Source organism: Macaca fascicularis, chromosome 10 (genome assembly GCF_037993035.2).
Source record: "Macaca fascicularis isolate 582-1 chromosome 10, T2T-MFA8v1.1".
Taxonomy (NCBI): Eukaryota; Metazoa; Chordata; class Mammalia; order Primates; family Cercopithecidae; genus Macaca; species Macaca fascicularis.
In genome coordinates, this window is record NC_088384.1 from 51,145,472 (window position 1) to 51,170,772 (window position 25,301).

Genomic DNA, 25,301 nt, shown 5'->3' on the forward strand with positions numbered 1-25,301 from the left:
CCTCAACTTCTGGGCACTGCGGAGCCAGCAGGCCGCTCCTCAGGGTTTGGCTGCCTGGCCGCTCAGCTGAGATCTGATTTGCAAGCTGGCTGCACACCCCGTACTAAATCTATGTTAAATTTTTTAACTGCAGTTTTTATTAATCTAAATACAGTTCAGATATTCTCGATGAAAATTTCACATTTGAGTTGAGACGTACTAAAATGTAAAATACACAATGGATTTCAAAGATTTCATAAGAAAAAAGAATGCAAACTATCTCTAGTAATTTTTACATTGATTACATGTTGCCACAGTATTTTGGATTTATTGAGTTAAAATATGCAATTATTTTTTTAAAAAATCTATGCTACATTTTTGTTAAAAACATTTAAATAAACTATGAAATTACTTCTTGGGATAGAAAAGGGGACATTATTAAATATTTCCCTGAATTTTTTCAAAAACGTATCTTTAACAAAAACATTTCAAACAAAACAAAAGTATTTTAATTTTGAATAGGTAAAATAAACTTATTCCTGCTGAAATTCAATCCTGGTATGATTTCTTTTTTACGCATTTGAGGACTCTGTTTATAACCCAGATAAAACATAAAGCTTATGAAACTCCTCTGAGAATGTCGAACACAAATTACCTGTGTAGATATCAGGGTGCAGATGATGCTGAGGCCGGGCTGGCTGAAGAAGAGCAGGATGAAGATGCTGTACTGGCACAGGGGCTGGCCCCAGGTCACCCGCCCTTCATGTACGTGGTGATGGTCACCTGGCTCACCAGCAAAGTGAACAAAAGGTCGGTGGCGGCCAGCCGCATACCAGTGTGTAGAAGGCGGTCTCCTTCTGCTCCTCGTGCGACTTGCACAGCAGCACGATGGCCACCAGGTTGCCCACCACCCCGAAAATGGACGGTCCCAGGCTGTCCAGCAGATTGGGCTCCAGGTGAGGGACACATTGACCTGGGAAGGGGTTAACATGATGGTGGCTGGTGGTGTGCAGCCCTGGAGTGTGAAGCTGAGTCTGGGGTGATGGAAGAGAGACAAAGCCTCCATGAGTGAAATGACCACCTGCAGGATGTCAGAGCCACGCCCAGGAAATGGGATGCTAACATGACAAGGGAGGACCTCAGTCCCACTCTCTGGATTGCAACCACTTACCAACTGCAGCCACCCAAATCTCCAGGCTCGCTCTGCTCCTGCCAGCGGCACACCATTGCTGATCTTAATATGTATAAACTGAGCTTCACATTCCTCTTCCTCTCCCCCCCCCCCCCACACGCCTATCTCACTACTCTGACAAGAGCCATCTTCAGGGAAAGGTAACTCCCTAGTATTATTCCTGACAGATTCTGAGTTAATAAAATGCTCACGGAAACCCTGGAAGACAATTTGGAGAGTGTTTTCTTTCCTCCCTGGCTCCACTGGCAGTGCCCCATCTCCACGCCTTCCACCCAATGGCCCAAATCCCATGTCACGTGTAGCGGCCCCAGTGGTGACCTCTGCATGAGCCCCCATGGTCAGCCCTCAGCTGTCCTGGACCAGCCTCCAGCCTGCCTTCACCTCCTCCTGCTCAGCCTGGAAAGTGCCAGGGCTTTGGCTTCTGAGAGCCAGGTCTCAGTGGCTGTGATTTAGGGATCTGAGGTCAGAGTAGCCAGTTTTCAAAAACGTGGGAAACAAGAGGGCCAGCGGGATGGATCTGGAAAGAACAGTGCTGGGTTACTCGTTCAATTTTTTTCCTTCCTTCAAACATGAGTCCCAGCTTTGCTGTGCCCCGTGGTGTAGGCTGTGGGAGGACAGCTTGCAGGTGTGCGCCGCACGTGCAGGTGGCAGGAAGCCTGGGTCCCAGTTCTGGCCGCTGTCCGCCCCAGCCGCTAGCAGCGTCAGCAGCTACTGATGTTGGCGGCTGCTGCTCACTGGCATTTATAAAGTACTCCACCCTTGGCTGGGTGCGGAGGCTCAGGCCTGTAATCCCACCACTTTGGGAGGCCAAGGCGGGTGGATCACCTGAGGTCAGGAGTTGGAGACCAGCCTGGCCAATATGGCAAAACCCTGCCTCTACTAAAAATACTAGAATTAGCAGGGTGTGGTGGCGGGTGCTTGTAATCCCAGCTACTGGGGAGGTTGAGGCAGGAGAATCGCTTGAACCCGGGAGGCGAAGGTTACATTGAGCCGAGATCAGGCCATTGCATTCCACCCTGGGCAAAATGAGTGAGACTCTGCCTCAAAAAAACAAAACTGCTCCTCCACCCCCTAGCATCAGAATACAGCAGAACATTTAGGTACCCACAGAACATAAACCAAGATGGTCTGTGTCCTGCATTTTAACAAACATTAGAGTTTTAAAAGAACTGAAATCATGTAGAATGTATCCTCCAGCCAAAATGGCATCCAATTAAAAATAAAAAAGTAAGATAATAGCAAAATCTTAAATACTTGAAAGATAAACAGCACATTTTTTAGTTTTGTTGGTTTTTTCTTTTTTACATTTTTATTTATTTTATTTTAAGTTCTGGGGTACATGGGCAGGATGTGCAGGTTTGTTACACAGGTAAATTTGTGCCATGGTGGTTTGCTATACATATCAACCCATTGCCTTGGCATTAAACCCAGCATGCATTAACTATTTTTCCTGATGCTCTCCCTCTCCCGCCCCCATCCAGGGGCCCCATTGTGTGTTGTTTCCTTCCCTGTGTCCATGTGTTCTCATTGTTCAGGTCCTACTTATAAGTGAGGACATTAGGTGTTTCGCTTTCTGTTTCTGCATTAGTTTCCTGAGGATAATGGCTTCCTGTTCCATCCATGTGCCTGCAAAGGACATGATCTCATTCTTTTTTATGGCTGCATAGTATTCCATGTTGTATGTGTACCGCATTTTCTTCATCCAGTCTATCATTGATGAAAATTTGGATTGATTCCATGTCTTTGCTATTGTGAATAGTGCTAAACAGCAAGCACACTCCTAAGGGAAACGTCTCAAGGGAAACTATTAAATATATTAAACTGAATAAAAATACGACATATCACACTTGATTCAACACAGGTAAAGCCAGTGCTGGCAGGAAAATGTGTTTCACTAAATGTGTATGATGGAAAAGTAGAAATTTCTCAAATAAAATTTCAGCTATCACATCAAGAAAGTAGAAAATAGTAGCAAAATAAAACCAAAACAAATATAAGAAAGAAGCCCGAGCTCTGAGCGGCAGCCGTGGCCACCGGCAACAGCACTGCCACGAGTGTCTTGCGGGCTTTCCTCAGAGGAGCCTGTCAGCATCCTCCAGTTCCAGGCGCTCTAGCCCCTGTCCTGCTTCAAGAGGCTTTTTCCAACCAGAGGCCTCTCCTCCATAGCCTGAAGGCTCGGCCAGTTCCCACAAAGTTTGCGGGAACGCAAGGCTGTCACTGATATTCGTGGGACCAAGACTTGTGCGCAGGTTGCACACATTGGCCACTGTCTGTGCCACGTGCAATGACGCCGCCTGAGGCTCGCACACCGCACTCGCACGCGCATAACGGTTTGGCTTGCCTGTAACGGCTAGGCCTGGCTCCGCATTCCTGGCTTGGCTTGGCGTTCCTCCCTTGGCTGGGCGTTAATCGCTTTACCCGGTGTTTCTCGCTTGGATTGACGTTTCCTCCATCGCGTTCCTTTGCTGGGCTTGACCTTTTCGCTGCTGGGCTTGGCATTCCCTTGGCTGGGTTGGGTGTTTCCTTTGGGCGGGGCGGGGCGGGGGTTGGCCCTTCCTGGGGGCGGGGGGCGTGGGATCACCCCGGGTGGGCGTGGGCTTTCCCCGGCTGGGTGTGGGTTTTCCCGGGTGGGGTGGGCCGGGCTCCCCTGCTAGGGTTGGCAGGTTTTGGCTGGGATTGACCTTTCTCTTCAAACAGATTGGAAACCCAGAATTTCCTGCTAGTTGGTGAAACTGGTTGGTAGACGCGATGTGCTCGCTACTACCGGCCTCCCCTGGCTGTTCAAAGCAGATGGTGGCTGAGGTTTCTTCAATACCCGCTGCCTCCGCTGTGAAGAAGCCATTTGGTCTCAGGAGCAAGATGGGCAAGTGGTGCCACCACTGCTTCCCCTGCTGCAGGGGGAGCGGCAAGAGCAACGTGGGTGCTTCTGGAGACCAGGATGACTCCGCTATGAAGACACTTAGGAGCAAGATGGTCAAGTGGTGCTGCCACTGCTTCCCCTGCTGCAGGGGGAGTGGCGAGAGCATTGTGTGCCCTTCTGGAGACCAGGACGACTCCGCTATGAAGACGCACAGGAGCAAGATGGCCAAGTGGTGCTGCCACTGCTTCCCCCGCTGCAAGGGGCGCCGGGAGAGCAACGTGGAAGCTTGGGAAGACTACCACGACAGCGCCTTCATGAAGCCCAGGTACCACGTCCCCAGCTGCAAGGGGCGCGGGGAGAGCAACGTGGAAGCTTGGGAAGACTACGACGACAGCACCTTCATGGAGCCCAGGTACCACGTCCCCAGCTGCAAGGGGCGCGGGGAGAGCAACGTGGAAGCTTGGGAAGACTACGACGACAGCGCCTTCATGGAGCCCAGGTACCACGTCCGTGGAGAAGATCTGGACAAGCTCCACAGAGCTGCCTGGTGGGGTAAAGTCCCCAGAAAGGATCTCATCGTCATGCTCAGGGACACTGACGTGAACAAGACGGACAAGCAAAAGAGGTAACCGGGCCTGGGCTGGGAGGAGGCGGGACGTGGGGGGATGATGGGGACATACCCTCCTGGCGGGATCGGGATCCTGGCTTTCTGTTCCTCCGCAGGCCCCACACCACCCTGGGTGTGGAAACCTCAGAGAGGTCAGGGCACAGGCCCTTTATGAACAGCAACACAGAAACAAAACTTTAGCTGATTTCCTATCCGATTATAATTTCCCTTATAGAGCACTAATAGACTGTATGAAAGTGACTTAACTCGCAAAATCAAGTCGATGCAGCAGGTTATTTTTAATGTACACATTTTAAAACAATGTTCTATACATTATAGAAAGGTGTATATTGAGAACTAAGTCCCATAATATATCAACTTCTGGGCGAAATATTTTTCAAATAAAATCCAATATGGATTTGATATCAATGTACCCTATGTAAATATGTCCTTTGCTGAGGAACCTTACAAGGAAACTGAAATGGGAAGATGGTTTGTGTCCTTGAATAGGAAGATTCGTTTTTCTTAAGATGTGAGCTTTTTCTGTGTTTATCACTTTTACGTAAGCCAAATAAAAATAGCAAAGTTTTAGCATTTTTACACTGCACATCCTGTATTTTATTGCTGTAATAAATTAATTTTTTGTACCAGAATGGAAAAAGACTTGCTTTTCCAGATATCAAAATGTGAATGTGCTATTTCCACAAATTGTTTACTAACAACTGAAAAAATATCAATGAATAGAACAGAATAGGAAATCCAGAAATACCCAAATATATGTAAGAATTTAGCACTTGATAATGGTGATGTTTCATATTGATAAAGCAAGATTAATCATTAATAAATGAAATGCATGCTGTTTGGAGAAAACTAGCTAGATTTTTATGTCACAAAAGTAAGTCCCTGGAGTATAGATTAAAATTTTTAAATATACAAAAGGAGAAAAGTACCAGAAGAAAACACAAAAGCCTATTTATATATGCAACTATTTATTTATTTATTTATTTTTCTGGGACAGAATCTCACTCTGTTGCCCAGGCTGGAGTTCAGTGGCGCAATATCAGCTCACTACAACCTCCGCCTCCCGGGTTCGAGCAATTCTCTGCCTCAGCCTTTTGAGTAGCTAGGATTACAGGTGCCCGCCAGCACACCCGGCTAATTTTTTGTATTTTCAATAGAGGCAGGATTTCACCATCTTGGCCAGGTTGGTCTTGAACTCCTATCCTTGTGATCCACCCGCCTCAGCCTCCCAAAGTGCTGAGATTACAAGCCTGAGCCACTGAACCAAGCATATATATGCAGATAAAATAAAATAAGCTCAATTTAAGATTGGGCAAGGTACTTTTTTGCATATCTACCAGTGACTTGTGCACATAGGAAAACGTAGTGTTCCTGGTAAGAGAAGGAAGTTAAGTTAGAAGAGGAATGAAATACTGTTTTCTATTGAAGTTAGAAGAGGAATGAAAGGCCGGCCGCGGTGGCTCACGCCTGTAATCCCAGCACTTTGGGAGGCCAAGGCAGGTGGATTACGAGGTCAAGAATTTGAGACTAGCATGGCCAGCATGGTGAAACCCCGTCTCTACTAAAAAATACAAAAAATTAGCCAGGCATGGTGGCATGCACCTGTAATCCCAGCTACTCAGGAGGCTGAGGCAAGAGAATTGCTTGAACCAGGGAGGTGGAGGTTGCAGTGGACTGAGATTGCACCACTACACTCCAGCCTGGATGACGGAATGAGACTTCATCTCAAAAATAAATTAATTAATTAATAATAAAAATAAATAAATAAAGGAAGGGAATACTGTCTTCTATCCACAAAGTTTGTGAGGGTGAAGAACAGTGGTACTTATGTAGTTGCTGAAAGTTTAGGCTGCTGCAACTTTTCTAACACACTTCGATGATAAGAACCACATGTTAAAAATGTGTATGCCTTTTACCTATCAACTCTATTATACTGAAATATCTATATGAAATAGAGACATATGTTTTTCTTGGTATTGCTTAAAATAGCAGTGTATTGAGAAGAGCTCACATAAAGATTTTATGAAAAAATTTCAGTTCATCCATAGGATGGAATAATATGTAACCATTGAAGGTGTCAGTAGATACAGAGATATGTTGATGTGCAAAGATGTACTTTGCTATATGAAGTGAGGAAAAAATCAGTTTGTTATACACCTACACAAACAGAATCTGCTCTTGTGTTACCTGAAAACATGTAGAAAACAGAATCAAACTTATTTCTGGGGATTTGTAAGTGAAGTTCTTCCCTTTCTCTTATCTGTGATTTCTGCAATGAATATCTGAAAAGTTTTAGTTAAATTTCACTAGTAATTAAATAATCCTTGGGAAGAGAAGGAATGTGCTACTTGCATAGATACAAATAATTTCTCACATTTTGTTATTTATTTTTATTCCTGTGGATAGCTATCTTCTGTGAACTTTTACCCTCTTGAGAAGTAGAGGGTTTCTGTTTACCTGTTCCTGTAGATTTTATTGTATATACATTTTATTATAAAATTATCTTTTCATTATATATATAAACATGTGTAAAAGGTATGAATTAATTATTTTATTTTAGTTATATATTTATGAAAACTAAAATAGCAAATATAAATGACCATTACTATTGTAAATGTATTGCTCTACTCAACAGGAGCATTCTTTAAAAATATTGAACTCCCAAGCTGTGTTTATGCATTCTTTCAATCCGTTTAGTCATCAAACATAAGCCAGACACCTATTATGTGGAAGGCATATTCTACCATCTCTCAGGATCCTTCCGTCTTTGAAAACTTCATATTTACCTGCTGGGCCTGAGCAAGTTGAGAGATTTAAAATTGGGGCATTAGGAGGTAATCTCAATTGAAACTTTTCTTCCTTCCTTTCAAACAAAAGCATTTCTGAAGGTAGACAATAGTAAAAGATAACCCTCAACTACCCTTCTGAAAATGTATAAGTCTTGGGTAAAGACTGTTTTAGTACTTTTAAGAACTAAAATGTGGCACACAAACAGCATGGAATACTATGCAGTCATAAAAGAAAGAACGAGAGCATGTCCTTTGCAGGGACATGGATGGTGTTGAAGGCCATTATCCTTAGCAAACTAATACAGGAACAGAAAACCAAGTACCGCACGGTCTCACTTATAGGTGGGAGCTAAATGATGAGAAAGCACGGACATCTAGAGGAAAGCGACACACACTGGGGCCTATCAGAGGGTGAATGGTGGGAGGAGGGAAAGAAGCAGGAAATAGAACTAATGGGTACTGGGCTTAACACCTGGGTAGTGAAATAATTTGTACAACCAACCCCCTTGACACGTTTTTACCTATGTAACAAACCTGCACCTCCTGCACCTGTACCCCTGAAAGTAAACGTTGAAAAAAAGCTCCACAAATAGTTTCATAAATTCATTTTAAAAGGAGAAGAATTATAACAGTCTTAAATCCTAATATGAATGATTGGAAGTATCTAATGTACATACATTGTATAAATCTAAGTATTGATAAAAATGAGCCCATGCCATTCATTTGAATTTCAAGCTTTCTTTGGCTTAAAGTTTTTGAAAACCAAAGTAAGAAATAGATTATTTTAGAAATTTGTTTGTGTTTTCACCTCAGCCCTCTTATTCCATACTTCTTTTAAGAACTAAAATTTATCTAAATGCTAGTCATCTGACTGGAACCGCCCCAGACGTGTTATATTGTAACATATTCTACTTAATGTAAGGCACCAGGGATTGTATGATGCCCCATTATTGTATGTCTCAATAAGAGAATTATTTAAATGCTGCCAATTATAGTTATAGTAAATCATGAATTATAAGTGGTATTTCAGTGTGAGAAATGGTGAAACATAGAGACAATGATCATCTTAGAATCACTAAAATACATCGTTACCTGTAATCTTTAAAACATACCTGAAAGTGTAGGTATAATTGTATCATCTCATTGAATTCAAATGTTGTCTTTAGTGGTATTAGTAAAAATTATAATATCTTACAATTACTGAGCTGTTATTTGTGTTAGGAACTATTCTATATCTTTCGTGTAGAGTCTTATTTAAGCATTACTGTGGTTTCCTCTGAGAAATCGACTCTTTTCATTCCCATTTTATTGATGAGGAAATTGAGAGCCAAAATAGGTAAGCAACAGCTGGGAAGCATCAGAGCTTCAAGTAGGATTCCAGCCCACGTTGAATGCCATTCAAGGGCTCTGGTCTTCCTATTCAAATAGGCTGCTCTTTCATTCATACAGTGAGTCATGAGGTAATAAGTAGTGTGCTTTCCTCAAAGGGAAATTAAGTTTGTTTTGAAGGCAGAGTAATAGCAGGCTATTCTGTGTTTGCTATTGCATGAATCATTGATGTAGCTGTAGATAGTGCACTACAATTTCCTAAAAAGTATTCTCACTCTCATAGGACTGCTCTACATCTGGCCTCTGCCAATGGGAATTCAGAAATAGTAAAACTCCTGCTGGACAGACGATGTCAACTTGATGTCCTTGACAACAAAAAGAGGACAGCTCTGATCAAGGTATGCAGTAGTCAACTATATCAGCATGAGATGGCTTTGATTTCAATACATAGCATAAAAATGAGTTTTCTCATTTAAATGGAACTAGTTGGTGAAAGCTGTGGAATGTTACTTTTAATTCTCAGGACTTATAATTTATTTTTGGTCTAATACTGACAGGCTGTACAATGCCAAGAAGATGAATGTGCATTAATGTTGCTGGAACATGGCACTGATCCAAATATTCCAGATGAGTATGGAAATACTGCTCTACACTATGCTATCTACAATGAAGATAAATTAATGGCGAAAGCACTGCTCTTATACGGTGCTGATATTGAATCAAAAAACAAGGTATGGGTCTACCAATTTCACCTTCAAAATACTGAAATGCATTTATTTTAACGTTGACCTGGGTAAGGGCCAGTTTTCCATATTTGGAAAGTTTCCTGGAGTATAGATTAAAATATAATCTATAATCTCAAGCATAACCTGAATGAAAATAGTTTGAAATGAGTTAATTATCTAAGACTTTATTTTAAATATTGTTACTTTTAAAGAAGCATTCGAGGGTACAGTTTTTTTTTTAATGCTCTTGTGGTTTATGTTTTTTTTAAAAACACTGAATTTGTATAAGGTAATACTTTGTTTTTTTTTCATGCCAGGTTTTTTTTCCCCTAATAAATGTAAAATGACAGAATTTGCCCTGGAAATAGGTTTTACATTAAAACTCCAAGAAAACTCAAACAGAGTTCAGTGAATAGTAATCCTGCCCCTTTGGCAAGTTCCAAAAAAAAACAAAAAAGCAAAAAAAAAAAAACAGTAATAGATATGAGGTGATGGATTTCTCAGTGACAAGTCTTTTTCTCAGTGACAAGTCTTAAGATATTTCTGATTGCACATGAGGCAGAAGCGGAAAGGGAAAAACACAGCAATCAGAAATATCAAGGCCAATTTGGAAATTGGGTAACGGAGGGAAAGACCATGAAGAGGTTTTCTGTGTGTGTGTGTTGCTGTTGATCATTCATTTATTTCCTTTGTATGGTGAGACAAGGTTCTTTTCAATTTTAGAGAATGACAGTTTTCAGTTTGGGAGAGGGAGTTAGTGGGTTGTAAACTGCTTAGAGATCAATTTCAGGAAGCCTCTGAGGATCCAGATAGGCAGTGAATAGGTGGTAATGTAGTGGGAAACACTTGAGCAGAGGGAACGACAAGTAATTAACTGACTTAGTGTCCTATTCTGGTAAAAATGGCCAATTGGAGTCTCAACTCTGCTTTCAACTCTAGAATATCTTGATGGGAAGGTGGGTGATAAGGGGCTTATAAGGAGCAAGATCAGGTTGGATTTTGAGTTTACTAGACCTTGTTCTACTCTTACCGGGGAAAATTATGTGATGTTTTCAGCAAATGAGTCTCTCTCCTACTCTTTCCTCTTTTTGGCCAAATCCTCAAATGATAAAGGGAATTGGTTATGTGGATGAGCGCTGAGACTGAAGTAATCATCTATTGTACTAGCTTCCAGCTAGAGTTGTGCATTCCAGTTACCTCAGGAAAATTTTCAAATAATCCACAAGTCTAGGCTTTCCCCTGAAGGTTTTGATAGAGTCAGTCTAATATGTACATTTAAAAATGTTTCCTTGAAGCCAGGCATGGTGTTGCAGGGCTGTAGTCCCAGCTGCTGGGGAGTCTGAGGTGGGAGGATTGCTTGAGCTCAGGAGTTCGAGTCTAGCCTGGTCAACATAATGAGACCCTGTCTCTAACAACAACAACAACAACAACAAATTTCTCAAAATCTGGATACACTTCTGCTTAAGAACCATGAATACATAAGTGTAATATGTAAATTCTTATGTCTCAGAAACTTAAGATATTTCCAGAAGAGTTGGAGTTGCATATGTGCTAATTCCTTTCAATCTTTCCTTTCCAATAACATTAATCTAACTTTTTTTTTGGTTTGTTTTTGAGATGGGGTCTCAATCTGTTCCCCAGGCTGTAGTGCAGTGGTGTGATCACAGCTTACCACAGCCTTGACCTCCCCAAGCTCAGGTGGTTCTCCAATCTCAGTGGTTTTTTTTGTTTTTGTTTTTTGTTTTTATGTTTTTTAGTAGAGATGAGGTTAATGCCATGTTTTTCAGGCTGACCTTGAACTCCTGGGCTCAAGTGAATCACCCACCTCAGCCTCCCAAAATGCTAGGATTACAGGTGTGAGCCACCATTCCTGGCCAAGTCTGACTTTTATATGTGGATGAGACATTAAAATGAATATTATTGGCACTATCAGCTTACGGAATAATACCTTTTCCTTTATACCTTCAGTTATTCCCTGCCATTCAGAAGGTCTTTAGAAATTTGCAGTGAGTAGTCTTTCATTAAGTAGAGAATGGCCCTCTCAGGATTTTGTGTCTCTTTGTTCACTTATTCAAGTGCTTAGGTCAGTAAGTCATTGTTAAGAGCAGAGTTTTCTCAATTAGAATTGTAGCAAATTCTAAACCTTTTTTTTAATCAATTGAAGCTGTATTGTGGACTATCCATTATGTCTCTTATGTTTGCAGAGCTTTGACATAATCAAGATGGCAGGTTTAAACACTAAAACCCATGGAGTTATTAAGAATACAGACGGGAATTCTGTTAGTTTCAGTAGTCCTATGAACTGATGATTTAGTTAACAATCTGGAAAAAGTAAATACAAATAGATTTTAAATGAATGAATGGAAAAATTCTTCAAATGGGCAGTAGGAGTATTAATAGCAATTTTTATTGCACATTGGAGCTTGAACTTTTGGTAAAACATGTGAAACTAAAGAAATATTTTACATTCAAATTCTTGCTTTATACACAAGAATTTTGTCTTAGGGTTGGATAATATAGAGATAAAAGATACATCCCCTGCCCTCAAGAAGCTCTTTGTTTAAATGGAAAAAAAATCATCATCCAAAAGTGCCATGCCAAATGCTGGGTTAGAAGCAAAGAGTCTTAGAAGCAGTAAATGTTGAAAATGAGTTTTTGAGATGATCAGAGTTGATGTGGTCAGGCAGCGAAGGGGTGTTTCCAAGGGAAGCAGCAGCATGTGGGAAAGCACAGAAGAGTAAGATGGAAGCAGCTACATTTGATTTACTTTCTGTGAGTGTAAGTCCACGGGATCTTATATAAAGTTTCCAGTTCAGCTGAGAAATAGGTAATTTTTTGAATTACATATTGTTTTTGTTTTATATTGTTTTACAGCATGGCCTCACACCACTTTTGCTTGGTGTACATGGACAAAAACAGCAAGTGGTGAAATTTTTAATCAAGAAAAAAGCTAATTTAAGTGCACGTGACAGATGTGGAAGGTATAGTTATTTCTTTTAATCTGTGTGTTGTTCGAGATTGATAGCAGTCACTCAAGTCATAAATAATAAATTAGTAAGATTAAATTATACTTATTGGGACATAGTGATGAGTATCAACACAAATCAGTTAAGTAGAAAAACAATTATTTGGACTGGGCAACATGAAGAACAGTTTTAGTAGGATTCATCTTCTCTTATTGTATTGACTGATGTTATTTGTTGTATGATGTTTTTGGTTAGATGAGATTATGTTAGTTAAAGGGATTTCATGTTAATTTTATGAAATGTGAACTTTAGCTTTTAGTTTACTTTATGACCCAGTATTGAACTTCTTAACCTTTTCTAGTAGTTTTTAACCTCTGTGTCTTGTATGCTTTTCTGCTAAATATGCTGCATGAAACATAAATAGGAGTTGAAAATCCTTTTTTCTATTCAATGACTCTGCTTTAAGTTGCCTTGTTTGAAGAATATTAATGTTAGCTTATCCCTACTTGACAATTAATTGCTATTCCCACATACGGTGGGTCCAACAGCTTTTCCTTTTTTATTTCCAGTGTATTTTGATGGTTTTATTTTTAATTGGTATGGAGAGAGGGAGTGAAGATAGTTTTAAGTGGATACACTTTTCCTTTAATGAAGGCAAGCCGTAGGTGGGTGATAAAGAGAAAAGAGCTAGGCTTTGAATTCACACAAGACTGGGTTTAATCCCTAGCTTTCTTACTTGGTAAGTGTGTGACCTTGGGAATCTTATTTACCACCAAATGTGTTGTCATATATGAGAAGTAGGAGAATATATCCTTCAAATTGATTGTGCATAAGTAAGGAAGATATATATGGCATTTAATTCAGTGCCTAGCACATGCTTATTGGCATCATTAACTGAAACTCCTATGACTATTCTTACCATTATTATTAATATTACTGCTTTCAGCAAGCAGAGAGCTCTTACTTATCTTACCCTCTAGCTGATTTTCTATTACAGCATATCAGTCTAGGGAAGCTGTAAGGAAATTTTCACTTATAACCTTGTCCACTTCAGATAAGTGGCCCTAGCATTGTTTTTTGCCCATTGAAAGACTTTAAATTAATGTCTTCTACTTTCCAATACCTCACCGAGATAAGAGGTTTCCTTGTTGTCCCTTCTTTTAAACCTTGTTGGTATTTTACAAAGATGAACACTTAAGCACCCAAGTGCTTGTGTGTTTTAGTGCATGTAAATCTTTAATTCTGTATGGACAGGTAAGATGTTAAGTTGATAAAGTATATCAAATTAGCTTTTAAAATAAGTTTATTACAGTTCCTAAGGGAGAAATTATCTCTGTCATTTTAGAAATGCTCTGATACTTGCTGTATGTTGTGGATCAGCAAGTATAGTCAGCCTTCTACTCGAGCAAAATATTGATGTCTCTTCTAAAGATCTATCTGGACAGACAGCCAGAGACTATGCTGTTTCTAGTCATCATAATGTGTAAGTGTTTACATTAAAAGGCAAATTAATGCTAAATTGAGGTTTAAAATAATTATAACAATAGCATCTTACATATCAGGTGAGATGTCATAATGCGGTTCAGCTAGTTTTAGAGTGGCAGTCAGTTAGTCCCCTGCATCAGCAAGAAATCAAAAAAAAAAAGCAAGATGATTTAGAAGTACCAATGGATACAGGATTCTTTATCTCAGGACTTTTAAGACCTTGATACTTAGAGATCCCAACATTGTTCATTTCATCCAAGTATAACACCTATGGATGGGATTAAAAAACAGTGTCATATCTTTCATTTTTCTGATTAGTTATTTGAGTCTTGAAATGTCCAGCTTAACAGAAAACCTTGTACTGTCTTCTGGAGACTATTTCCTACATACTCCTTGAATTTTTCAATAACTGAAGAGATTCACTAAATCCAAGGAAGACAGTCCCTTTTATCAAGTCAGAAGGAGGAGAATAAAAAGGACATTCCAGTCATTCTGATGTTTCCCTTGTTTCTGTTGCTGCGTTGTTGCCACTCAAACTGGTCCTGTTGCCTGGTAATGGTTGACCTTTGACACCAAGATGCCCTTACTGATTCAGATCCCTCAAGTCTTTAAGTTCCCATATCTATGCTTCTATGCTCAGCCATTGTTCCCAAAGCACTAGCACCCTGCTCTGGCAGCTGGGCATCCTGACTTGAACTGCAGACAAAGTGAGCAAAATGACACTTGCCCCCATATTCAGAACCTAATGTGGAAACCACATCTTAGCCAAGAATTAGCTGAGACCTTCATGGTACAAAATCCTTTGAGGCCGTTGTTGGTCTTTTCTCTGGCAGATATTAATTGGGCTTGTTCTAAAGGGTCAGAGGGGTTCAAATAATGTGACAGAAAGAGATCACTGTTTGTTTCTTCTTCTTTGCTATCAGATCTGTACTGTGAGGCACCTTTATATTCTGTATAGAACCTTAGGCAGTCCCATATGAACCTTCTCCAAGCAGTGGCTCCCAGTTGTGGTCAGCCCTTGAGTGATCTGTTTTACATGATAATGAAAATCGTCCAAGCTACTTTCATCTGTAACTCAAGATTTTAAAATATCTTCAAATTCTACCTCACAGGGAGCCATTGAAGAGAATTCTCAGAATCTCAAGTAGGTTAGTTGGACTTAACAGAACCAAGCCCTGTGCATGACTCATCACTAATCATGTGTAAAAATAGGGCTTTGTGCTTGCTTCCGCAGCACATATCCTAAAATGGGAACAATACAGAGAAAATTAGCATGGCTTCTGCATAAGGAAGCAGCACAAATTTTTGAAGCATTCCATAGTTTGGTCAGTCACTGGAAGGTCATTTGACTATTTGCTGACTAGCTCTAAGGAAACAGTGTGAATCAAAGCAAAAAATGGGTGCCACCAAAATATTGAAATTGTGATTTGTACTAAAAAAATAGTCATGTAAGATGGTCTATGAGGTGAGTCAGAGCTGAATAATGTGTTTGGTGCAAAATATGTTGTTAGTGTGTATGTCAAAAATTAGAGAATGTCAACTTACAACTTCTTCATGGAAACTAAAAAACATATAGGTAGAGTTTTGGTCTCCATGTCAGCTGGAATTGAACATCAATATAAACCATTATCCTAAGAAACATCTGCTGGCTCAGAGTTGGAGTCGGTAGAGAAGGATCACTGGTCCAAGCCAGGTCTTAACATCCATTGGTTTTTCTGCCGTTGGTGTGATTGGTCAACTCCGTAATAGTGGACACTCACATTATCTACTTTAATAAGATATTTATGAGTAAATTTAGTTACAAACTAAGACGTAGTTGAGATGCCCAGAATTATAAGCCCTAAGGAGCAGGAAAACTAAGAAGCAAAATTAAGACTTAATAACATTTGCTGAAAACTATAACATTTGCATATTAGAACCTATGAACAAAATATGCATTGGGTTTTATTTGGGATTCCAAGATAATTTTAGTTATAATGTTTAGAAACAGATTATTTCTTTGCTTTACTATTTCTCTGAGCATTTAAAAAATGTTATCTTGTTAAATCTTTGTAACAACCTAGTGAAAGAAGGTAGCAAAGTCCTCACTTTGTTGAAGAAGATAAGCAAGTCATCCAAGAACAAATAGCAGCTGTTCATTATGGAGCTAGGACTTAAGCAGAGTTGGAACGCTTTCTATTATGTCATGCTAATGCAAGCTAATTTACTGGGTCACACTGCTCTCGATTTATGAGCATTTCACCCTACATTTTTGTCTTCTTTACTTAGAAGCTTCAAGAGAAGTTTGTAGAATGTACTCATAAGTGGATGGGATAATACTGTTAAGTTCTGATATTATGATATTGTTTGAAATACTCTAAGAATTTTACATTTGGTAAGTGTTTTACATCAGTATTAAAATAGTAATTTGGTTTATTACATTTTTATACATAGAATTTGCCAATTACTTTCTGACTACAAAGAAAAACAGATGCTAAAAATCTCTTCTGAAAACAGCAATCCAGGTAACCCTTGTGATAGTGAATTACTTTAGGTCAGTTGTCCCTGATCTTTTTGGTACCAGGGACCAGTTTTGTGGAAGACAGTCTTTCTATGGGCTGGGGGAAGGTGGGGATAGTTTCAGGATTATTGATTCATGTTACATTTATTGTGCTACTTTATTTATATTATTATTACATTGTAATATATAATGAAATAATTATACAACTTACCATCATGTAGAATCTGTGGAAGATCTGAGGTTGTTTTTCTGCAACTAGATGGTCTCATCTGGGGGCAACATGAGACAGTGACAGATCATCAGGCATTAGATTCTCATAGGAAGCACACAACCTAGATCCCTCGGGTGGGCAGTTCATAACAGGGTTCATGCTCCAATGAGTATCTAGTGCTATCACTGATCTAGGAAGGGGCAGAGTTCAGGCAATAATATGAGCCATTATTATTGGTTGGCTGTAAGTACAGGTGAAGCTTCCCTGGTTTGCTTACTGCTCACCTCTTCCTGTGTGGTGTGGTTCATAATAATCCATGGACTGCTACCGGTCTGTAGCATGGGAGTTGAGGACCCCTGCTCTGGGTGGTCCTACCATAGATAAAAAAGTAAAAGTAAGGAACTTTTGATCTCAAAAGAATGCTGAAGCAAAGTTATGTTACATATGCTTGTCCCAACAAGGTCTCACTATTACTGACTTCATTCCTCCTCATTTGAAGTTGGAAAGAGACACATTTACTTTGTTGGAGGAAGATGTGCTCTTCTACCTGCTGGTTAGTTGTCATGATAAGAGCAATTTTGTTAGAACAAATGCTCTGCTACCATTTGCCAAAAGATTGTCATAATAAATATACAAATTTCTCAACTCTAGGCTCAGAAGATTATAATAAAATTAGAAAAATGTTTCACAATAACAAAAATGCTAGTATGCTACCTGGTTGTGGACACCTAATACATTGTATAACCCAAACGATATGAGAACACCTTTAATTTAGCCATCAATTTATCAAAGAACTTTTATAAGTTTGGTTTTATAAGTTGCAGGAGATAAAGATGGAGCAGATGTAGTTTTGATCCTTAAGGTGCTCATAATAGAGCTGTCTCTGTTTCATTTCTGTGCTTTTTCAATAGAATTTACAAAGAAAATATTTCCATTTATGTTTTCACTTCACTTAACAAATAACTATTGAATGTCTTTTAGATACTAAGCATTTTTCTAATGCAACAGAACACAATTAAAAATACAGACAGGAGTTTGTTATTATCATTGTCATTATTTTTTATTTTACTACTTTATTCAGTTCTTACTGTGTGCTAGATGCCCACTGGAAGCTTATAATTTATTATATATTGATTATGTGCCAGACATAAGTGATGAGGAAGGAAAGTTTTGGTAAAAAAAAAAAAAAAAGTAGGTATGATTCAAGGGAAGCATGCAGAGTGAGAAGAATTTTTCTAGGTAAAGAAGCAGAAGAATAATGTTTGACAGAAGGAACATGCAACAAGATTGTGTGTTGGCCAGAAGGAACATCTAAGGAGATTGCCTGTTTGGCAGGAAGGGAAGCAAGTGCAAAAGACAAGATGCTTGAGTGAACTTTGCAGGGTTTCTGAGCAGTTCAGTTCTGCTAGCACCAAAAGTGTGAGATACCAGAGGTTGGGAATGAGGTGAATACTTAGGTAAGGCAAGTTTATGACAGACTTTTTAATACTACAGAAATGAGTAGATTTTATCCTGTGGGCCATGGGAAGTTTACCAGGTAGAATGCTTTGGACTGCAAATACTGATGAACAGTGGTGAAAACAGTAGGAACCAGAGTTGTTTTGTTTGTTCAGTGATATCCTAGGGATCCCTCTTGTCCCTCTTTCTGTGCTGTCAACAGTGTTTTATTCATGTCTCCTTTCATGATTGGGTAATCTGCAACAGCTCCAAACATCTTGTTCTCACAACACAACATCTCAAGGGCTTCTTTTCTTCACGTGTGTTTTCTAAACAGGGAGAAAACTTAGAAGTACACAAGGGGCTTCCTGTAACATTTCATTGGCTGTGTTACACTACCTGCTCATTCCCAAACCAGGCACTGGGAATGCAAATACGTGATTAGCTTAGAATTAACGTTTCCCTTTCTAAGGCTGAGGAGGGAGATTGGGATAATAAACACCCAATAGACTTGTGTTTCTTCTGCAAGAAAGAATAAGGAATGGCTATTGGTAGGGAGTCGACAATGTTTGCTGCAGGGGCTCATTGGAGACATGGGAGCAGGGGAGTCACAAGATTAAATGTGAGTATTAAGGCATTCTGGTTATGGTGTAAAATGGGTTAGCAAGCTTTTCCTGTAAAGGACCAGGTGGGAAATATTTTAGACTATGTGGTCTCTGTCATAACTACTTACCCCTGCTGTTGTCTGCTGTTGTAGAATGAAAGCCACCATGATTCTATGTAAGCAAACAGGCATGACTGAGCTCCTTTAAAACTTTATTTACAAACCATAAGGCAGATTTAATTTGGACTGTGGCCTATAGTTTCCTGGGATTGGTGGAAGGTTACCATGGAAAGAAACCAGGAGACAAAGGAAGCTTTTGCAATAGTCAGCTATAGTTTTCGTCACACGTCCTTGGACTAGTATCAATGTATTATAAGGTTTTCACCCATCCATGGTGGAATAAAGTTAGGAATCTCAGTTACTCATTTTAATATGTTGGTCTTTGTTTTTATGGTGTTATGCCTTTTTATTTGTTTTGCTTAATTTTTTCATGTAAGAACTAACATTAGTAGTTGACGGTTTTCTTTTAAATAGAAGCCATTTTGTAAAGTTTATGTTCCCAGTGGCAGTGGGAATATAAAGCAGAGGCAGAAGAGAGGTATAGTCCATATGATTTAGTGATAATTGAATGAGAAAGGCTTGGGGGACCGAGAGAAATGTCAGATGATTTACAGGTTTCCAGGTCGTACACTAGTATTTAACCTGGACATGAGGAAGGAGTAGGAAATTTTCTGGTGAATACAGAAGAGCAAAGAGCTGCAGCTCAGCAGGAATGACCATTTTTTTCCTATGCATGTTTAATGGAATATTCATGTAGTATATTTTGAGTAGGTAATTGGATAACCAGCATTTATATCTCACATCCTACTGCTTTGACTCTCAGTAACAAGACTTATCAAAGATCAAAGAATCTGAAAGTTGATGAAACTGTCCATGTGTATCACCATCAGTGACCGAAAGTTGGCATCCACAGAACACAGAATTGGGATAGGTGAACTTAATAGATAAAGATGAATATCAGAATTGTGTTCCTCTTAGGGAATGATAGTCTCCATGACCTGTGTGAGTCACGGCTGCCAGAAAAGAAAGAGAGCAAGGAGTGTATTAAAGAAGCACAGCAAATTCAGTCCTAGAGTGCCCTGCTTGACTTCAGTGGGGCATTTTTGTGTTCTTCCTTTAATAACAGCAACATATAAATAACAAAAAGAAGTAAGAGAAAGAGTGTTTTTTTATAGGCTAGTATTTAATGTAAACTTGAGAGTGAGTACCAAGATTATACTTAGAATTTACAGACCGGGTAGGAAGACGAGATAGAAATCTGAAGATTACTGACTCAAACACAGTGTATTTTCATTGCTTTATTGTCACATCTCTGAATTCACAACTATGAATTATATTCGTATGCACTATAACTTTAGAAAGCACCTTCCCAAACCAAATATTAAGTGATTGATTATAATTTCTTTGAATTATTATAGAATTGACTTTCCAAGTGCTCATGAGAATTATTGAGAATTTGCTACATAGTAACATCTCAGCTGTGTCCACAAGAGCTATCTGTCACCTTGTCTTAATGACTATTGGCTCACTAGGAATATTGGTTTTGGCATTAAAATGATATTTTTCTAAATGCAGATAGGACCAGGGATCACTCTTGAACATTAATGTCCAAGCATCTTAAAATTACACATCAGGTTTCATAATCTGACTTCTGCCCCACTCTCCATCTTTAGCCCTTTTCCCTGAGCGCCCTTTCTCTGGCATTACTGAGTTGCTGGTAATGTCCTACTCACTCGTTCACTCTTTCAGGCCTCACTCCTGCTCTTGCTGCTGTGTGGAATGCTGTTACCCTTTCCTTCCCTCTACCACTTTTAATCTGGCTAGCCTCAATATTTCAGTCTGTGCTTGGGCATGTGTTCTAGAAAAGCCATCCCTGATATGCTTTATTTTCATTGTTTTTAAACCCTAATGCCTAGCATGTATGTAGCAGGACTCAATAAGAAATTTCTGAGTAAAATAAAGACTGTTTTTACAAAGATGATGTGCAAGACTGTTCTCTGCAGTCTTGGAGCAGAGGGGACAGATATGTGGGGGAATAACGTAGAGTTCAGGTGGTAAAGATGCAGTAGAAAAATCAGTGAAGTCAGAAGGCAGCCTCAAGAAGGAGGTACCTTTTTATCTGGGGAAAGACATGCAGAATCAAGGAAGACTTCACATATCATTGTTTTAAAAGATGAAAATAAGGCCAGTTGTTGTGTCTCACAACTGTAATCCCAGCATTTTGGGGGGCTGGAGGAGGTGGATCACAAGGTCAAAAGATCAGGAACATCCTGGCCAATCATGAAACATCATCTCTACTACAAATATGAAAAATAGCTGGGCATGATGGTGCATGCCTGTAATCCCAGCTTCTTGGGAGACTGAGACAAGAGAATCGCTTGAACCAGGGAGTCAGAGGTTGCAGTGAGCTGAGATTGTGCCACTGCACTCCAGCCTGGTGACAGAGAAAGACCCTGGCTCAAAAAAAAAAAAAAGAAGAAGAAGAAGAAGAAGAAAAAAAAAAGAAAAGAAAATAAATTTGTCAGAATAGTAGAGGGAAACATTTTAGATATTAGGAAGACATTGTGCACTAATAAAGGTGTCAATAGTAGTTTTGGAAATCATTTATAAGGTACTATTGTTGCAGAAAACAGGAGGCAGGAGAGACCCAGTGGGTGAAACAGGAGGATTTTATTTAGGTGCACACCAGTTCAGTGGATTTGCATCCAAATGCTGAGTCCTGAACAAAGACAGAGCCTGGCTTATGAAGGCAAGCTTACAGAAGCAGAACAAAGGCAGTTAATCATATAGTGACAGTTTTGCAACCTCAGCATAGCTTGTGACTTTGCAACTACATTGAAGGAAAAGAAGAGCTTGCAAAATATATACATTTGTACAAATAGCTATGAGTAAATGCTGAGGGGGAGGGGAGATGGTAAAGGAATTTGTTTTCTGAACCTTGCTCTGGGATGTCTGGACCCATACCTGTGGGCTCTGGCTTCTTGGACAGCGTCAACACAACCTTACCTGGGCCCTGCCTGTTACTATCCTTAGAGTCAGAGTAGTCAAGTGCAGGAAAACTTGTTTCTCTTTAAAACTAAATTTCCTTTTCATTACATTTACTGCTTCATGATTAGGAAGTGGAGAACAACATTCTGTGTTACCTTATATGTTTCTACTGTATTTTAAAATTGTGTTTCTGGTGGTTTTGTTCATTTATGTTGGGTGGATGAATTTGTGAGTGAATCTCATCAGGCGTCTCCCCAAGTGGTTTGTTGAAGTCTTAGAGAGTGATTTCCTAAGTAACTATTTCATGAAACACTAAACACTCAATTTATGAGATAAAATAAAATGTTGTCTTAAATCTATTTTTATAAAGGCAATAGTTTTTAACTGTTCTAAGTGGTTCATTTTAACTGAATATATGGATTTCTCAACAGAACAAGATTTAAAGCTGACATCAGAGGAAGAATCACAAAGGCTTAAAGGCAGTGAAAATAGCCAGCCAGAGGCATGGAAAATTTTACATTTAAATGTTTGATTTAATGTTGTTTTCTTTGCTTTAATAATATTAGGTAGTCCAAATGAAATTATCTTTCAGACTAGGTTTTGAGGATGAATAGGTTCTTTTTTCTAAGAACTTTTTAATAGATTCATAAAATTTAATAAATTCAGCAACCTCATTAACAGAAGAATCAATAGATTCTAAGTTAGCATTTGAAACTTACCTTAAAAAACATAACCACTATAAACTTTAAAATACTCTTACTTTACAATATTCTTATTTAAAATATTCTTATCTGCCTTTTTGATTAGCTTATAGGTAATCTTTCCTTTTGGAATAGAGGCAAAAGAAATTCCAGAACTTTGTTCTTTTATTCTTACAACACCCTGACATAATAAAGAAAGTAACATCAATTATTGGATTATATTATTAAGCAATAGAATTATGAACAATGTAACACTGATGGTCCCTGAGCTGGATTCGTGGTTGAAGAGTAATCATGGCCAGTGATTGAAAATCTGCAGTTTTATATTGCAGTCACTGATAGCAAGGTGAAAGATATATTCTGCCTTGTGATCTCTCATTGACCTCAGCGTTTCTCTTCAGGGAGGGAACCAGGTCATAAAAGCAACCCAAATGCCTATTACAAGAATCGTATCTTGCAGAATGGGACCTTTGGTGTTAGTGCAGAAACACAATAACATTTGAACTTACTGCAGTTGCAGAAAATGAGTACAGATTATTAAAATTTTTATCCACTGTCATTAGTACACATTAGAATATATTAGAACTGGACTTAAGCAGATAAACTAGATACATAACACTATCATATTATGACATATAATTTCAATTAAAATTTAAGAATTTGCATTTCTTTCTGTTTGGTGTTGATTTCAGCTCCTAATAACTGAAAGCATGCCTACAATTCAGTTAGTAATCTGTAGAGGCTCACTGGTTAGGGTTTGGTGAGGTAAACTCTTTTCAAGTGAGGAAGACTTTGCAACACTACAAATCATCCGCTGATGCATTTTTGGCAGATTTAACACGTAATAAATTAAGTGGAGTCCAAACAAATGGTGACAAAGTTAAGTTTGCTGGTTCATGTTGATCTTCTCCCGTTGGCTAAGGTGAATTATTTTTCTCATGTTAGTCAGAAGCCAGTGATGTGGCAGTAGCTGAACGTAGATTAAAAAGTTAATTTTTAATTTTAATTAATTATTTATTTTAACAGTTAAATTTTAATTTTAATTATTTTCTAATTTTTCATTGTCTATACTTGATTACTTAAAATAAAATTATTTTTAAAACATGCATTCCAAAAGAGGAAACATCACAGAAATACAACAAGCAAATTAACCTTCTATTTTTGCATTTGCAGGAAATGTCTCAAGAACCAGAAATAAACAAGGATTGTGATAGAGAGGTATACCATTATATTCAAATGTTTCTGTTGAATTAGATTTTTACATTATGTTGTTTAATAAAGTGTTGTAAGTATAGGCACACATGATCCTATCATGTAAGTAGCATAAATCATCAGTGAAAAATTTAATATTTAACTCAAAAAGAATTCTGTAGATTGAGTTTTAAAGAGATACAAACCCTAGAAATATTCTTTCATTATTATGGAATAATCCTGAATGGTGCCGTAAAGTGCTAGGTCATGCGACTTTAGGAGCTTTGGATCAATCATTTTATCTTTCTTGGTTTTAGTCTGATTATCAATAGTTAATGTGGCTAAAGAAGATAATTTCTTATTCTGTGTATCTTCCAGCTAGAAAACTGTACGGCTATCGAATGTGAAATTTGGGGAACATCTTATTTTCTGGGCATCCACGCTTGTACCTCAGCAGTTTCACTCTGCTCCTTGTGTTGTGGCGAACTTTGGTTCCCATGTTTCAGTGAGAACCATCATGTTTTTGATATCCCAGGGACCAAATGAAAAAAAATGATCAAAGGCAGTGGGGGAGAAGAATATCTCAGTGCAGAAAAGTGCAATCTTCCTTTCTATTCCTGAAGCCCCACAGTGTCTCATCCTCTAAATCTGACTGCTTAATGTGAGATCTAGGTGGTAAAGACAGAAGAAGACACATTTTGCATCTTTGTCTTTTTATTTGTGTGTTCCCACGAGTCAAATGGGATAAATACATATATAAGATTCTGAAGAGTCATTGGGAATAAAAGCACAAAATGAAGGAGGGCCCTTTTTGAATTTTGAAAAATTCTGTTTTATTCAGTCAAGCAGAAATGAAGCAAACTTTACAATGATATGATAATTACATCTTAAAATTAGAGGGTAATTGTTCTGTATATATGATCAAACTTAAGTGTGAAATATTTTTAATGACTACAATAATGACAAACTGAGTCAATTGATAAAATCAATCAAAAAGGTTCTTTTTATTCAATAAAGTGAATATCCTTAATATCAAACTTCCACTCAAGGCTGAAGAAGACATGAAGAAGCACGGAAGTAATAATATGGGATTACCAGAAAACCTGACTAATGATGCCACTGCTGGCAATGGTGATGATGGATTAATTCCACAAAGCAAGAGCAGAACACCTGAAAGTCAGCAATTTCCTGACACTGAGAATGAAGAGTATCACAGGTAAGCCTATGACAACATTTAATAGGAGACAGCCATATGCTGTCAAACTAATCCTAATTTGGGCTAATATTCATGATTAAAAATTTTATATTTTTCCTAGGATATTCAGCCTTGCCTGGTAATCAGAAAAATGAAAATCAGCAAAAAATGAGTTACCATTTTTTCCAGTCATTAATTTATTTGAAAAATAACGAGTATTGGCAAATGTGAGGGGAAAGGAATTTCTTTACATTTTAGTGAACTTTTAGCTTCAGAGGTACATGTGCAGTTTGTTATATAGGTAAACTGTACCATGGAAGTTTGGGCTACAGATTAGTTCATCAGCCACATAATAAGCAAAATACCCAAAAGGTAGTTTTTTGGTCGTCTCCCTCCAGCCATGCTCCACCCTCAAGTAGACCCTTTTGCCTGTTATTCTCCTCTTTGTGTCCATGAGTTCT

General features: G+C 38.8%; 1 protein-coding gene and 1 non-coding gene across 5 annotated transcripts in view; both read left to right on the top strand.

Moving 5' to 3' along the window:
- The first annotated feature begins 3,961 nt into the window (after window positions 1–3,961).
- LOC135965515 (POTE ankyrin domain family member B-like) overlaps window positions 3,962–25,301 on the top strand; it is a 28,868-nt gene continuing 7,528 nt past the window's right edge. For 2 of the 4 annotated variants that reach the window (XM_065522588.1, XM_065522589.1), the window contains exons 1-10: window positions 3,962–4,309; window positions 4,466–4,656; window positions 9,061–9,175; window positions 9,335–9,508; window positions 12,377–12,483; window positions 13,814–13,951; window positions 16,387–16,457; window positions 22,185–22,255; window positions 23,628–23,672; window positions 24,695–24,861. In XM_065522588.1, coding sequence (XP_065378660.1) covers window positions 3,962–4,309; window positions 4,466–4,656; window positions 9,061–9,175; window positions 9,335–9,508; window positions 12,377–12,483; window positions 13,814–13,951; window positions 16,387–16,457; window positions 22,185–22,255; window positions 23,628–23,672; window positions 24,695–24,861 — 1,427 coding nt within the window. The remainder of the gene's footprint in view (window positions 4,310–4,465; window positions 4,657–9,060; window positions 9,176–9,334; window positions 9,509–12,376; window positions 12,484–13,813; window positions 13,952–16,386; window positions 16,458–22,184; window positions 22,256–23,627; window positions 23,673–24,694; window positions 24,862–25,301) is intronic. The other 2 variants (XM_065522590.1, XM_065522591.1) reach the window with 2 other exon arrangements.
- LOC135965779 (U6 spliceosomal RNA) lies at window positions 15,172–15,278 on the top strand. Its single transcript, XR_010578892.1, has one exon. It is a non-coding gene; the product is annotated as a U6 spliceosomal RNA (small nuclear RNA).